The 14182-nt window shown below is 35.5% G+C and overlaps 1 protein-coding gene across 1 annotated transcript; it reads left to right on the top strand.

The window, feature by feature from the left end:
• Window positions 1-6743: 6743 nt before the first annotated feature.
• LOC108917936 (endocuticle structural glycoprotein SgAbd-8-like) lies at window positions 6744-11574 on the top strand. Its single transcript, XM_018724747.2, has 3 exons — window positions 6744-6776; window positions 7864-8078; window positions 11232-11574. The coding sequence occupies exons 1-3, from the start codon at window positions 6765-6767 to the stop codon at window positions 11515-11517; spliced, it is 513 nt and encodes a 170-aa protein (XP_018580263.1). The 5' UTR covers window positions 6744-6764; the 3' UTR covers window positions 11518-11574.
• Window positions 11575-14182: the final 2608 nt, after the last annotated feature.

Below are 14182 nucleotides of genomic sequence, written 5' to 3'. Positions count from 1 at the left end.
AATGACGTTTTTTGTGAATTTTGACGTGTTTTTTTAATTTTCCCGAAAACTCAGACCCGTTGGGCCAAATCTGAAGGCAGATTCGGATTCAGCGGAAAAAAATACATGGAAATACAAGGGTCTNCTCTTAAGTGGGAATAATTTATTGAAAAAAAGGAAATAATTGATTGGTGGGATCGATTCGGCCATGTTTTAATTAGGAGAGCTTTAGCATACAGGGCGGGGTTAAAAACATTGGAAAATCGGGAGCTTAAGACTTTGAAGGAGGACTAGAGTCAGTCGTTACGGGGACTACAGAGTCGTTGCGGGGCTCCGGGAATCGAGAGAGTGTTGCGAGGATCCGGGATCCGAAAGTAGTTGCAGGACTCCGGGAGTCTAAAGTCGTTGCGGGGCTCCGGGAATCGAGAGAGTATTGCGTGGATCCGGGATCCGAAAGTAGTTTAAGACTCTGGGAGTCCAAAGTCGTTACGGGGCTCGCGGAATTGGAAGTTTATTTTCTAGTGCCGGGCACTAGGTCTTGATTTGGGCAATATTTTTCCAGAGTCGTTACAAGTCAACCGGGATTGATTTTTGGGACTATTTGATGTTAGAAAAATTGTGGTGACCGCAACGGAGCGTACAGTGCACGGTGGGTGCCATTTAGTGTCCTGTTTTCTCAGTGGATTAACACCAGTTCTGTTTCGGAAATTTTGGTAAGTGTACCAAATAGTATTTTTTTGTTGTTCTTTGTTTTGTTTGTAACCTTTTTCTAGACGGAACGGCAGCAATCAGACTGTCTTTCTGAACAATATTCAATTTAAGTACCAAATAGCAATTTTTGGTTTTTCTTTGTTTTGCTTGTAACATTTTTCTAGACAGAGCGGCAGCGTGTAGACTCTCTCTGAACATTATTATTCAATATATAGTCAGTATTAAATCAATGCGAGGTTTGATTTCTCACAACCGCCTGACTCATTCCCGCTAGTTAGAAGTCTCTGCGAGAAGTTTTTTGCTTCGACTTTAGCCAGAGCCGAATCCGGGTGTCTGTCAGCCGCTCGACAACCAACCAGGAGGAAGCCGGGGCGAAGATACGCACAGTAGTCGAAAACCGGGAGCCGCGACCTTATTGGTGCCCGAGGGGGAATAGTCCTTGGGTAAGCAGCTGTCCGACGGTTGTAGATTGGAATGTAGAAATTTGGTCACAAGGTGGAGAGTTAGTAAAAACCAAAAAGGTGCATGTTTCTGGTAAAAATAGTTTTTCTTTTAGTGCAAGCTTGTACCGTGTTGTGGTTTTTGCATATATATTTTGGTGTCAGGTGTTTTGCACCACACATTACAATTTTGGTGTCAGGTGTATTTTAAAACACCACTAATAGAAAATCAAACAAAGATATTCTACAATATCCCACTAAAATTTTGGTACGTTTGTACAAGTTTTTGAATCTAAAATTAAAAAAGAAACCTGAAAAAGAATTATAATATTGATCACTTTTCTGGATCAAAACATCGCTAAACAGTAACATGTGATTTAGAAATTAGACTGGGCAAAATATTACTGTCTACGTTTAAAAAAAATGGTGATTAAAAGAGGAAAATCAAACTGAGGGTCTAATTTCATTTTTAAATTAAATTTCAGTTTTCGTTCAACTGTTTAAATAAACGGGGAAATGGTTAAATCGAAGTTCAAACATTTTTCATTTTTCATATCCTCCAAGATTATTTTTTATTTCCCTTAATTATTATCGTATTTGTCTAATTATACCCTTGTTTTACCATTTTATTATCTTTATCGGTTTCCGATATAGTAATATTATCACATCCAGTTTAAACCCTGAAACATCCTATACATATATTTAGTTAAAAAAATAACCAAGTTAACCTTTTACTTAACTATTACTTTGATAAAATACCTTTTAAATACAACCTTAGTGACCAAATATATTTATTTTTTACACAGATGTGATTCATAAATAAATTTGTGATTATTATCGACCTAAAATCTTACTATTTTTTCATAACACTTTCTCGTTAACATTTGTCTCATAAATTTCAGGTTTATAATCATTATGTCTTGCATTTGTAGTTTATTGAGGACAGGTTCATAAAAAGTTATGTTTGATCATTGTATATATATATGTATATTAATGTTTGGCAGAAGTAGATATTTAATAACTATAATTTGCAAATTGACGTCAATGTTTTAGAAAGAATGTGTATAGTTAGGACTAAATTAATACATACATGTATTGTGATTAAAAAATGACATATTTTAGTAAAAGTAATACATGTATATGTTAGATATTTAAATAGGAAAAGTTTTCTGAAGATATTTATTTTATAGATTTTTCACTTAAAAACTTATACTACTAGGTCTATTTGGAAAATAACTGATTTTTTTTAATTACGCGCTAATGGAGATATTCAGTTATATGCGGTTGGCAGCAGTTGTGTTGCGCATAACCTCCTCTGTAACCACATGTTTTTGGATTGTTGATATCTTGTTTAGTTTTCATGATATTATTATTTGAGTGTTTAAGTATGACGATTTTCGAAATGTGCAATTTTCTGGAACAACTACGCAACGTAAAATTTTGGGAAAAACTTTCACGGAAATGTTTCAACTTTTGAAACAAGCTTACGAAGATGATGCTCTAGGTCGTACGCAATGTTACGAATTGTTTTCACGATTTAAAAGTGATCGTCAGTCAGAAGATACTCCTCAACCAAGAAGGCCTTCGACTTCAACTGAGGACACCAGCGTTCAGAAAGTCTGGCGCGGGCAAATCGCCGATTGACTGTCAGCTTCTCAATTGGGTGAGGCCATGAAATTTTGACTAAAAAATTGAACATGCTTCGAGTTTGTTCCTCGTTTGATGACCGAACAACAGAAAGAAAATCGTGTGGACGTATGTCGGCAATTTCTTGAACAATCCAATGACGACAAAACATTCATTCAAAGGTTCATAACGGGAGACGAAAGCTGGGTTTACGGCTACGGCATTGGGACAAAAGGTCAATCATCACGATCTCATCTCATCAAAGAATCTCCACACCAGCACGTCAGTCTCAATCCAATGTTAAAGTGATGTTCACAGTTTCTTTTGACTTTGATGGAATTGTACATTTTGAATTCTTGTCTCAAGGTGAAACAGTCAATCCTGTGACTATCAAGGCGTTTTACAATGGTCGCTTGAAAAAATCCGCAAAAAGATACAACTCATGGTTCTTGCACCATGACAATGCGCTCGCACACTCAGCTTTCTCGATTCGTCAGTTTTGTGCCAAAAATCAGATTACTTCTACACCCTCCCTACTCGCTAGACCTTATTTCCGAAATTAAAATCAGAGCTGAAAGGACGCCGTTTTCAGAATATTGATGACATCAAAGCAAAGTCACTTGAAAAGCCATTTCAAGTTAAGCTATCCAGAACTGTTTCGCGAAATGGAAACACCGCTGGTAAAAGTGTGTGAATAGTGGAGGGGTGTACAGTTAAATCTCCCTTGGACGGACACCAACGGGACCGACTGAAAGTGTCCCTTTAAGAGGGGTGTCCGCTTAAAAGAAATAAGAAAAAAAATCGTTTTATTAATGAAAACTGTAATTAAAGAAATTGGGACATTTAAAACGTATATGTATGTAAATGTTTTTTCTTTAAAATGGCGTTCAGAAATCGTATTTCTAATTTTGAAAGAAGCTCTAAATGTTTAAGCTAATTGGTTACGATACCATAATTTCACCATAATTTGGTACAGCCTCTGTTGGTACTGGAACCTCATCGACATAAGAATCTTCGGAAAATTCTTGTATTTCAACAGGATTTTCAATTTCTAGTTCTGAATCTGGATCTTCAACATACAAATTTTCATCTAGGTTCAAAAAATCATTAACGTTTTCATTATCAGTCGATTCCAAAAAATTGTTATTTTTGGATCAGATGTAACATACTCAGTTAACTGATCTTCACTTAGCATATTTTCATGGTTAAATTCTGCTTTACGGAAGCAATTTTTAACTGTTTCCTTTTTATTTTGTTTTTTAAGAGAATATTTTCTTGCGTTGTGCGTCCGTTCAAGGGAATGTCCGTCCAAGAGGGAGTTAACACAAGGTAGCTCAAACTACAAAAAATATTTAGTTGTTAACCACCCCCAACCCCCCGAAACCACCCCCAAAGGTCGGGGAAGCAGGTAACAGGCTGTATTGGTGGATTGCCAAACCGAAATATTTTCCTTCTGTAGTGGGATCTATAGCTACCCACACCATCACTAGGCTCGAGCCTTCAACCCCCTACCACTCCCCCCTCTCTCCCGCTTTCACACCTACCAAAGACAGCTATGTAGCTTATTACTTCTTACTAGTTGTGAACCCAGTTGATCGTGCATTTCAATCTACAGCCATTGAGACCATCACTCACACGAATCTTCAAAAGCCCTATAATTATACCCCCACCCCCAAACCTCACAATACCACCTCCTACCAAAGCCCGCACGGTATGATTTTACCGCGGTATTACAGGTTATGAAACCATTTGATGATGTATTTTGTGTCACAGCGTTTTAAACCATCAGTACACAACCCCATTCGGCCCCTGAATTATACCCCCATCCCAACCCTTCAAACACAACCCCTTCCAAAGCCTGCCAAATGACTTTGTACATCTCAGTGGTTGTGAAACTATATATTATCCCTCGGTGATCATCACTAGACACGACTCTTCGACCATCGTAATACAACCCAACCCCATACACCTTACGACTTTTTACTGCTTACTGGTTGCAGTTACTAAGCAGTGAAAAGTCATAATTCAGGCTTTGGTAGAGGGTGGGATTGAAAAGTTGAAGGGGCTGGGTGTGATACGGGAGTCGAAAAGTCATGTGTAGTTTAGGTGATTTATGTCGCTGTGAGATGAAAAATGATTTCACAACCCGTAACATGTGTAAAGCCATGTGATAGGCATGTGGTAATGATTTAAGTCGCTGTATATGCTTTCACGACCCGTAAGATGTCCAAAGCTATGAAGCAGACGTGAGAAAGGAATGGGTTTGTGGGGTCTGGTGGGCTGGAAGTTTACTTGTTGAGGGTTTGAAGGGTCGCGGTCGTGTGTAGTGATGATTTTAGTGAATGTGCAAAAAAATACATAGTCAAATGATTTCGCAACCAGTAAGCAGTAAAAAGTCGTAAGGTGAGCTTTGGGGGATGGAAGGTTAAAGGGGTGGGGTTGTATTACGAGGGTCGAAGGATTGTGTCTAATAATGGTCACTGAGGGATAATATATAGTTTCACAACCCATAAGATGTGCAAAGTCATTTGACAGGCTTTGGAAGGGGTTGTGTTTGAGGGGTTGGGGTGGGGGTATAATTCAGAGGCCGAAAGGGCTTGTGTACTGATGTTTTAGATTGCTGTGAGATAAAATACACCATCAAATGGTTTCATAACCCGTAAGACCGCGGTAAAACCATACCGTGTGGGCTTTGGTAGGGGGTGGTATTGTGAGGTTTGGGGTGGGGGTATAATTGTCGGGGTTTTGAAGTGTCGTGAGAGGTGATGGTCTAAGTGGCTGTAGGCTCGAGCCTAGTGATGGTTTGGGTAGCTATAGATCCCACTACAGTAGGAAAATATTTCGGCTAGGCAATCCACCAATATAGCCTGTTACGTGCTTCTCTGACTTTTGGGGTGTTGGGGGTGGCTTTAGAGCTTCGTGCTCATTGAGACTTTTGATCGACGTGTTGTGAATTAAAATTTTTCAGTTTCAAAAAAATTGACAGAAACCAATTTTCCATAAAAACGTGCGTGGTCCGTTCGATGTATTGATTTAACATGAAAATTCAATAGGGCGTTCAGAAAATAAAACAGTTGTTTATAAATTATATCGTTGTATTCACAATGATTTTAAGTTTAGGTAGCCGTATGAGAAAACAACAAACCAATTTTTTAATTGTATTTTAGGGTCTAAGTGAAATATCTCAAAACTGATTTCAAAACAGATTCGGGAAAAGATTTTGTATCTTTTTTTAAATGTAAACCATCTTGTATCTCTAGAACGGAACTGTTCTAACTCGTAATATGACGACATTTATTTAAAGGAAAATATGTAATATAATATACTACTGGAAAAAATTAAGGGAACAAAAAAAATCTGAAAATGTTTTTTGACAAGCTGCATCTCAGTGAACTTTTTTTTTGTAAAAAGATCTCGAAATTAGAGCCTTGCAGCTTCAAACTGCTTTTTATCTTGATACTACCATTTTTCACTAAAATACAGCCAATTTCTGATTTTCTCTTTGTTCCCTTAATTTTTTCCGTAGTGTATTTATTACAGAAACATTAGATGGCTGTACACTGCTATATTTCCTTAAGGAGTTGCAGGTATCAACTTAAACGTGTAGGTGTCTTCAAATTTGATTTATTTAAGTCTCCAAATAGAAAATTAAAAAATAATTATTATTTTCCTGTACCTATATTGAAATTCAATTACTTAGACTTTTAAAAATTTTACTGATTCATAATAAATATGAGTGCGCAACTATCATACTCAATATGTTTTTAACTAATAATAATATTCCTTATTCGAGTATTTCTAACGCTTCCGGTGATGCCTAATTGTGAAATTTGCTACCGTTACGGTATATGATGCGAAACCAGTTCTGCAGTATTTCTGGAGTAGGCGTATAACCTTTTTAAAATTTGAGGATGAACCTATTTTTTGTTCATAATCGTATCATATATATTAAGTCGAATTGTTTTAGAGTCAGTCTCGTACAGATACTCTTCCAAATATAAAGTCAGGATGTTGAAGTTGGTAAGAACTAATAACTACCACATATTTTCTATAAAATTCATGCAGATCTCTTTATCTTTTCAAGCTGTATATTAACATTAGCAACAAATTATTTTGGCAATAGTTTTTATTCAGAAAATCATTAAGTTTTAAATTTTTGTCAAAAAATGTTGAAAATGGCAAAATACAGAAATATACTTACATAAAGAAGAATTTATTGTTTATTATTCGGTTGTAGAGAATTTTTATTATTATTTTTTTGAAGAACATTTTTAATTTAAGTATAAATTACTTACTTCTTGTTACTACAATCATCGTTTAAATGAGTTTTTGTGACTAGATTTTAGTTTAACTAAGTTTTTTGTATATAGACTACTGAAAATGTGTTATTAAAAATTTTTCAAATCAAAAACTGATTCTAAATTCAATTTATTTCAATTTCCTATTTGGTTAACAGATACATAAACTGAATTAAAAGAAAATAAAGGCCTTCTTTGTGTGTACATTTTTTACATCACTGGTCGGTTCTGCAATAACTTGCTGAAACTAAATAAACTTTGTGTTAGCTACGCTTAATTAACGTATTTTAGTTTTTCTGAGAAAAATGTGCAAACACTAAAAACTCATTTATGTGAAAACAGTGAACATAAACAATCAATATTTAAAAAAATGTAAAAAATCTCATCAATACTTTAATAGGTATTGTTTTAACATTTACATTTTGAGAAAAGAACAATTTTTTTCTTGACGAAAAATGTCAAATTATTCTGTTATAGAAAATCACGTGATTGCTTGTCTGCACTACATTTGGCTTTATTACCGAAGCTAATACGTTTGACAAAGTAATATTTCTGAAAAACCGGTTGATAAACATTTTCCATATGATGAGCAATGATTACATTATTATCGACTGTAATATTTGTTATCATCTACATAATACTACCTACATTGTTCATGATGTGTAAATTTCAAAAACAGAGGATCGTCTGCAGCGCGTACTGGGCGGAGCCATTTTACTCGCTACGTTACGTTCGACAAAACTTTCTTGAAAATGAATGACTTACATTTTATTTGATTTTAGTTTTTAATTCAATGGCTCAATTTCTAGATCTTTCTGTCTGCTCTGGTAGCAACTGTTACTCCAGCTACCTTCCCTGGTGCTCTTCGCCAATATTCAACTAAGCCACCAGTATTCCCAGCACCATTATCAAGGTACAGTCCACTACCTTCACCTACGTACAGCCCCCAACCATATGGAAAATTCATCGCCATTCTTCGGTCAGAAAGTGATATTGCCCCTGATGGCAGCCAGTATCATTATGCGTAAGTGTATTTATTATTCCTTTACTAATTCGTAATTCTGCCGGCTCTTGTATATACAGGGTGTCCGGAAGTGTCATACTAAAAATGAAGGAATTTACAGGGGAGGTCAAAATAGTTATAGTACTTCATAAAAGCATTTTTCTTATCGGACTTTGTTGTGGAGTTATTCGCCTTCAAAGAGAGAAGTTTGAAAAACAAATTCCAATTATAACTTGTTACCATGACAACAATGAAATTTGGGCAATTAAAGTAACTCATGGTAATGTTCATTTCCAAGTTTAAACTGATATTCAACATGCCTGGATTATACAGGAGTAGACGAAATTATCCATTTAAATTTATACATCTTTGACAGCGTTGCCAAATTTGGCATTTTTCTTTTATAGTTCGATTCCTGTTTCACTTTGCTAAAAAAGGTATTATATCAGTCGAAACAATACAAGATGTATTGTTTTGAGAAAATCGAATTTTATTAACATAAATGTATTGTATTAAAAATGCGATATTAACATTTTTGTAAACATCTTGGTTTTTATGAAAATTGAGATGACTGTCCACAAGTATGTATAATTTGCAGTTAGATATTTGTCACAAATCATTTTGACACCACTTGTTGATTCAGTGTCATGGAAGATTTTAGCTAGGAAGAATTTGCAGATATTCATCTAATGTACGATTTTGCAGAATGTAATGCTTCTGAAACTGTTCGGATTTACGCCAATCGTTTTCCAAATAGAATTTGCATGTTTGAAGTGACAAAAACCCCTATGCTATTATTCAGACAAAACACTAACAAAAATTTATCATTAATGTATGGATACAAATAGTTGAAAACTACTTAGTGGGATCATTGATGACACTTTAAAGGCCAATTCCCACATAGCAGCGCCGCAGCAGCGCGGCGCGTCGCTGCAAATGCTGCTCCTAAAAATATCCATAATTTTAAATGGAACAGTTCCCACATAAGCAGCACAGCGCGGCAGCAGCGCAGCGCGTCAAAATTCAACGCCTCTGAGAGCGTTCCTTGCTGCTCTGACCTTCGTCGCGCTGCCAAGTGGACATTAGGAAGCAGCAAACACTGCTGTGTCTTCGGCAAATCTCGATACATATCGCTCACTATTTGGCTGTGGGAGAGGTACCAGACGTTTCGCGGTGACTGTTGGACTTTGTAATCACTAATTATATGTAGTTAGTAAATGCAGGTAGTTTGATTTTGTTAGAGTAATATAAAATTACTGACAAAACTCTACATTTCTAAGTAGGATTAAGGCAATATTAATAAATTATATATCTAGGATATCACTAGACGAGGAACTCGACATTTTGAAAATAAAATACGTTCGTTCTATTAGATAGTCGGAACACTACTCTTCTAAAATATTAACCGCTGCGCTGGTGCTGCACTGCTAAGTGGGAATACCTACCAAGCTTTTGCATCGCAGCGACGCTATGAAGCGCTGCTGCCGCGCTGCTGCGGCGCTGCTATGTGGGAATTGGCCTTAAATGTGGATAAATACTTACATTTACTGCAAGAACACCATAACCCTTTATTAGAAGACGCCCCTTTAAATATTTGAAATAACATGTGGCTTATGCCCGATGGTGCACCAGCCCATTTTAGCAGGTCAGTAGGGGCTTATTTAAATACCACATTTCCTGATCGATGGATCGGTCGAGGTAGTCCTTTTCCGTTTATCAAACTTCTATAAATAGTAGAGAAGAATTATTAAATCTTTTAATTACATACGCTGATATCATTAGAAATGATTGCCACATGTTATTTCGAGTTCAGCAGAGGTGTTTGAGTAATTTCAGAAAATGCATTGAAGTTCATGGTGCACATATTCAACATCTTACTTAATAGTTCTCATTTTTCTTTTAATTCTATAGAAACCAAGATTTTTACAAAAGTCACATTTTTGATACAATGTTAATAAAATTCCATTTTCTCAAAAACGGTACAAGATATTGACTGATAGCAAAGTGAGAGAGGAATCGAACTATGAAAGAAAAATGCCAAATATGGTAACGCTGTCAAAGATGTATAAATTTAAATAGATAATTTCGTCTGCTCCTGTATAATCCAGACATATTGAACATCACTTTAAACTTGTAAATGAACATTACCATGAGTTACTTTAATTGCCCAAATTGCATTGTTGTCCTGGTAACAACTTATTGTTAGAAGTTATAATTAAAATTTGTTTTTCAAAATTTTTTCTTTGATATAACAATAACTCCACAACGAAGCCCGAAAGGAATTTTTTTTTTGAAATACTACAACTATTTTGACCTCCCCTGCATTTTTGACATGACCTTTCGGGACACCCTTACATATAATATATTTTTGATATTTTATTGTTGATGTTTATTGTAGCTCTGAGAAACTTGTCTAACTGACCCTCACGTTGTCTGAATAAATTGAATTTATCATTGACCACAAACAGTTGAGCTGTCCCGCTCAGTTAACATTTATTTTGCAAATGATACTTGTTATCATATAGACATGTAGGTCGTTCGCTTCCTCCAAACAACTAGATAATCTAGATTTTGGACAAGATCACCGTATCACACACCGACAATGTTTAAGAATGGCTGCAATTGAGGTGAAAGGTGTAAACTGATCTCCAACGGATCATAACTATTACATACATTTTATGTTTAAGTTTACTACATTTCAAATGTTACAAATTACCTAGCCCCAATTTTAATGGTCAATCGTTTCGTAAAAATGAATGAAACAAGTCAGTCATGTGTATATGTACTATGTGCTAATACACTATATGGCTCTGTCCATTAGTGTTGCTTGAATCAGAACAACAGATTTTATAAATACGATTGTGTTCATTTTGAGAGTTTACAAAATATAGAAGCAAGATCGGCATTATTATACAAGTGAACAATCGTTAATTAAGGATTATTATTTTTGTATTGTACAGTCAATTGCGAAATATAAATGAACAAAATCAGATCACCCTTGCACAAATGAAAAGCATTTTTGTACTTTTACTGCTCATATTTGCTTTCTAAAAACATTAATTTACAGACCTTATGTTTCATTGGAAATCTTTTCTTCAACTTATCCTCGTCGAAAAAAGAAGAAATAAATGAAGTTATACATATCATATCTACATCATATGTATTTTCTTATAGCTATGATACCGAAAATGGGATATCCACCCAAGAATCTGGAAACTTAGTGGTGGCTGGTTCAGGTTCCGCTATTGCAGCTGCAGGATCTTACCAGTACACATCCCCCGAAGGAGTACCTGTACAAGTTTCTTACCTTGCTGATACAAATGGATTCCAACCTTCTGGAAACGTATTACCAACCTCTCCACCTATCCCTCCAGCAATACAGAGATCGCTCGACTATATCGCGGTTCATCCCTCATCCCCTTCTGTTGGCACCCCATTTGTCAGAAAATATTATAAGTAGAATGTTCCAAAAGTTATGTTAAGTTAATTACTTAGAAATATATATGGTTGACTCAGAGTTGCTCTTTTCATTTTTAGTGATTAATTACATAGCCCCAAGTTCTGTGCCAGAGATATGAGTACATAGATTTTGAGTATTTTTTTTATGCTGAATTCGAATCTGCAGCCCAAAAACTGATCTACGAGAACATTTTTTTAGTAAAACGCTAAAATATCCCCTAAAATAGGGTAAAAAAGTGAGGATAAGTAAAGATTTATAATGAAAATAATTTGTAAACATTTTGAGAAAACATTTGAAAATATTATTTTGAGCATTGGAAAGAAATATTATTCAACCCAACGCTACGAAGGTGTTAATTTTTACGCATTAGGCGGTTGCGGTCCCGTCCCGTCGCGGACTGTGCTAGTTGCGATCGCGCGCGGTAGATTTCCTTCCCATGTTTTTGAATGTATGCATTCGCATTAGGCTTTCGCGAGCTGGTCGCGGTCGCATCGCGTTTCCTACCGATCTTCTCCAAAGAATCTCGGGAGCAAGGGCGTCGCCAGTCAATGGGCTATGGGGGGCAAGATAAGAGAGAGCATGGGAGAAATATAAATTATAGGTAGAAATATGTATAGTGAATTAATTTTTTATAGAAATATTTTTAATAAAACCTTTTTAATACAAGAAAAACAAAAAAATATATAAATATCTAAAAAATAAAGAAATTCAACGAAAATTAGGTAAAACATAATCTTTTCGGATTTTTTGAGAATTTGTCGTCCACTTTATTAATAAAATCTTCATGGTTGTCAAAAATAAGCTTTCTGTGTATACTCATCATTGCTAGGCCATTGAGACGATTTTATACCATAGTATATTTCTCAACCAGGTTTTTATTATTCTGTACTTCTATTTTTTATTCCCCCTATATAAAATTGGTACGTTGCATATGTGTGTCCCACTAGTGCGGGAAAGTCCAATATCTATGTTAAAATGAGGAATATATGGATTTTTCTTTTTATTGTGTTGCCACATTTCTCGGAATGTACAAATTAAAAATATATTCAACTATACAGAGTGTTCCACTTTTCCCGGACAGACACCAACTTTGGTTTTTTAAATGGAAACACACATTTTTTATATTTTTTTCGGATTCTACATCAAAAATAAAGGGTACTTTGTGTAGAATAGTTCTATTCAAATATTCACAGTTTTTGAGATATCTCGCTTGAAAGGTTTTTCTAGTCGATATTGGTTGCTTACATTTTCTGATACTGACAGGTTATACTAATAGCTACTAAGCCCATTTTTTTATCAGATGTTTAGTAAGGATGACTCTTCCGAATCATGCTCCAAAAACTGGCCTGCGTTATACAGGGTGACCAAAATATCATGTCAAAATTGCCAATTGAAAAATTGAAAAATCTCGATTTTTTTAAATGCAACGCCCTGTATATTTTCATACCATGAGATGCAGAATTAAATTCTCTACAACTTTGCTATACCTGCTCCTATACCAAAATTCATTAGTTTTTCATGAAATCTCATTTCTATGAAAAAATGCGAAGTTTACAAATAGCTTATATGTAAAATAACGTAGTAGGCTCCTGTCAAATGATAATCTGGAAAATTTTCGATTCACATAAGGTTTAATAGAAAGAAAGGTTTAATAGAAGAAGAGAAGCCCATGGTAACTGTTTATTGGCAAGTCGTATTTACCAAGCTAATAATCCAGATTTACAAAGATATCCTCGTACAAAGTGTTTTGTAAAACTGAAGGAGAGGTTTGAAAGAACGGCAAATGCAAATTATGAGAAGACAACAAGAACACACGCATGTGGTAATCAGGATAGTCAAATTGACATTTTGGAATGTGCAGTCCAAAATCCATCTACAAGTGTCAGAGAAATTAGTGATGAAATTAGTATTTCCAAAAGTGTGGTTAATAGAACGTTAAAGAAAAACAACTTCCACCCCTATCATTCTGAGCATCACCAATTCTTAACACAGCAAGATTTTCAGAAGCGAGTACAGTTTTGTGAGTGGGCAACTATAAAGCTACAACAAGATGAATTTTTTTTTCAAAGGTGTTATTTACTGACGAGTCATCCTTTGCCAATACTGGTCGAGAGAGTCGACATAATTATCACCATTACGCCGATCATAATCCCAGATTAATAAGACAAGACGATCATCAACACCGCTTTAAAGTCAACGTTTGGGCGGGAATATGCGGAGAATATGTCATTGGACCACATTTTCTTGAAGGAAACTTAACTGGTAATGGGTATTTGCAATTTTTACAAAACGACTTGCTCCAATTGCAGGGACATATTCCTCCGGATGACTTAAACAGTCAGTGGTTCCAACATGATGGTGCCCCTGCACATTCCACACTGGCGGTAAGTTTTCTCATTATGTAAGTTATGTAAATTCATAGAAAAACTGTTTCAGGTTAGAGAATACTTAAATGATTTGTATCCAGATAAGTGGATAGGTAGCCAATTCCATGGCCTCCCCGATCCCCAGACCTGTCTTGTCTTGATTTTTTTTATGGGGCTATATAAAAGACAGGGTGTATGAAACTCCTCCGACAGATGTAGAAGATTTACGGGCAAAGATAAGAAATGCTTTTTTGACCCTAACTCCGGAAATGCTGCGAAATGTGTCAAGCAATTTTCGT

Source organism: Anoplophora glabripennis, unplaced genomic scaffold, assembly GCF_000390285.2.
Source record: "Anoplophora glabripennis isolate ALB-LARVAE unplaced genomic scaffold, Agla_2.0 scaffold66, whole genome shotgun sequence".
Classification (NCBI taxonomy): domain Eukaryota; kingdom Metazoa; phylum Arthropoda; class Insecta; order Coleoptera; family Cerambycidae; genus Anoplophora; species Anoplophora glabripennis.
Note: the sequence above shows the minus strand (reverse complement) of the source record. Positions and strands in the feature narration are given on the sequence as shown.

What these genes read in the sequence shown, in the direction of transcription:
- LOC108917936 (XM_018724747.2), top strand. An exon ending in GGCAGCCAGTATCATTATGC is followed by an intron (nt 8,079 to 11,231) that starts GTAAGTGTATTT and finishes ATTTTCTTATAG; the next exon opens with CTATGATACCGAAAATGGGA.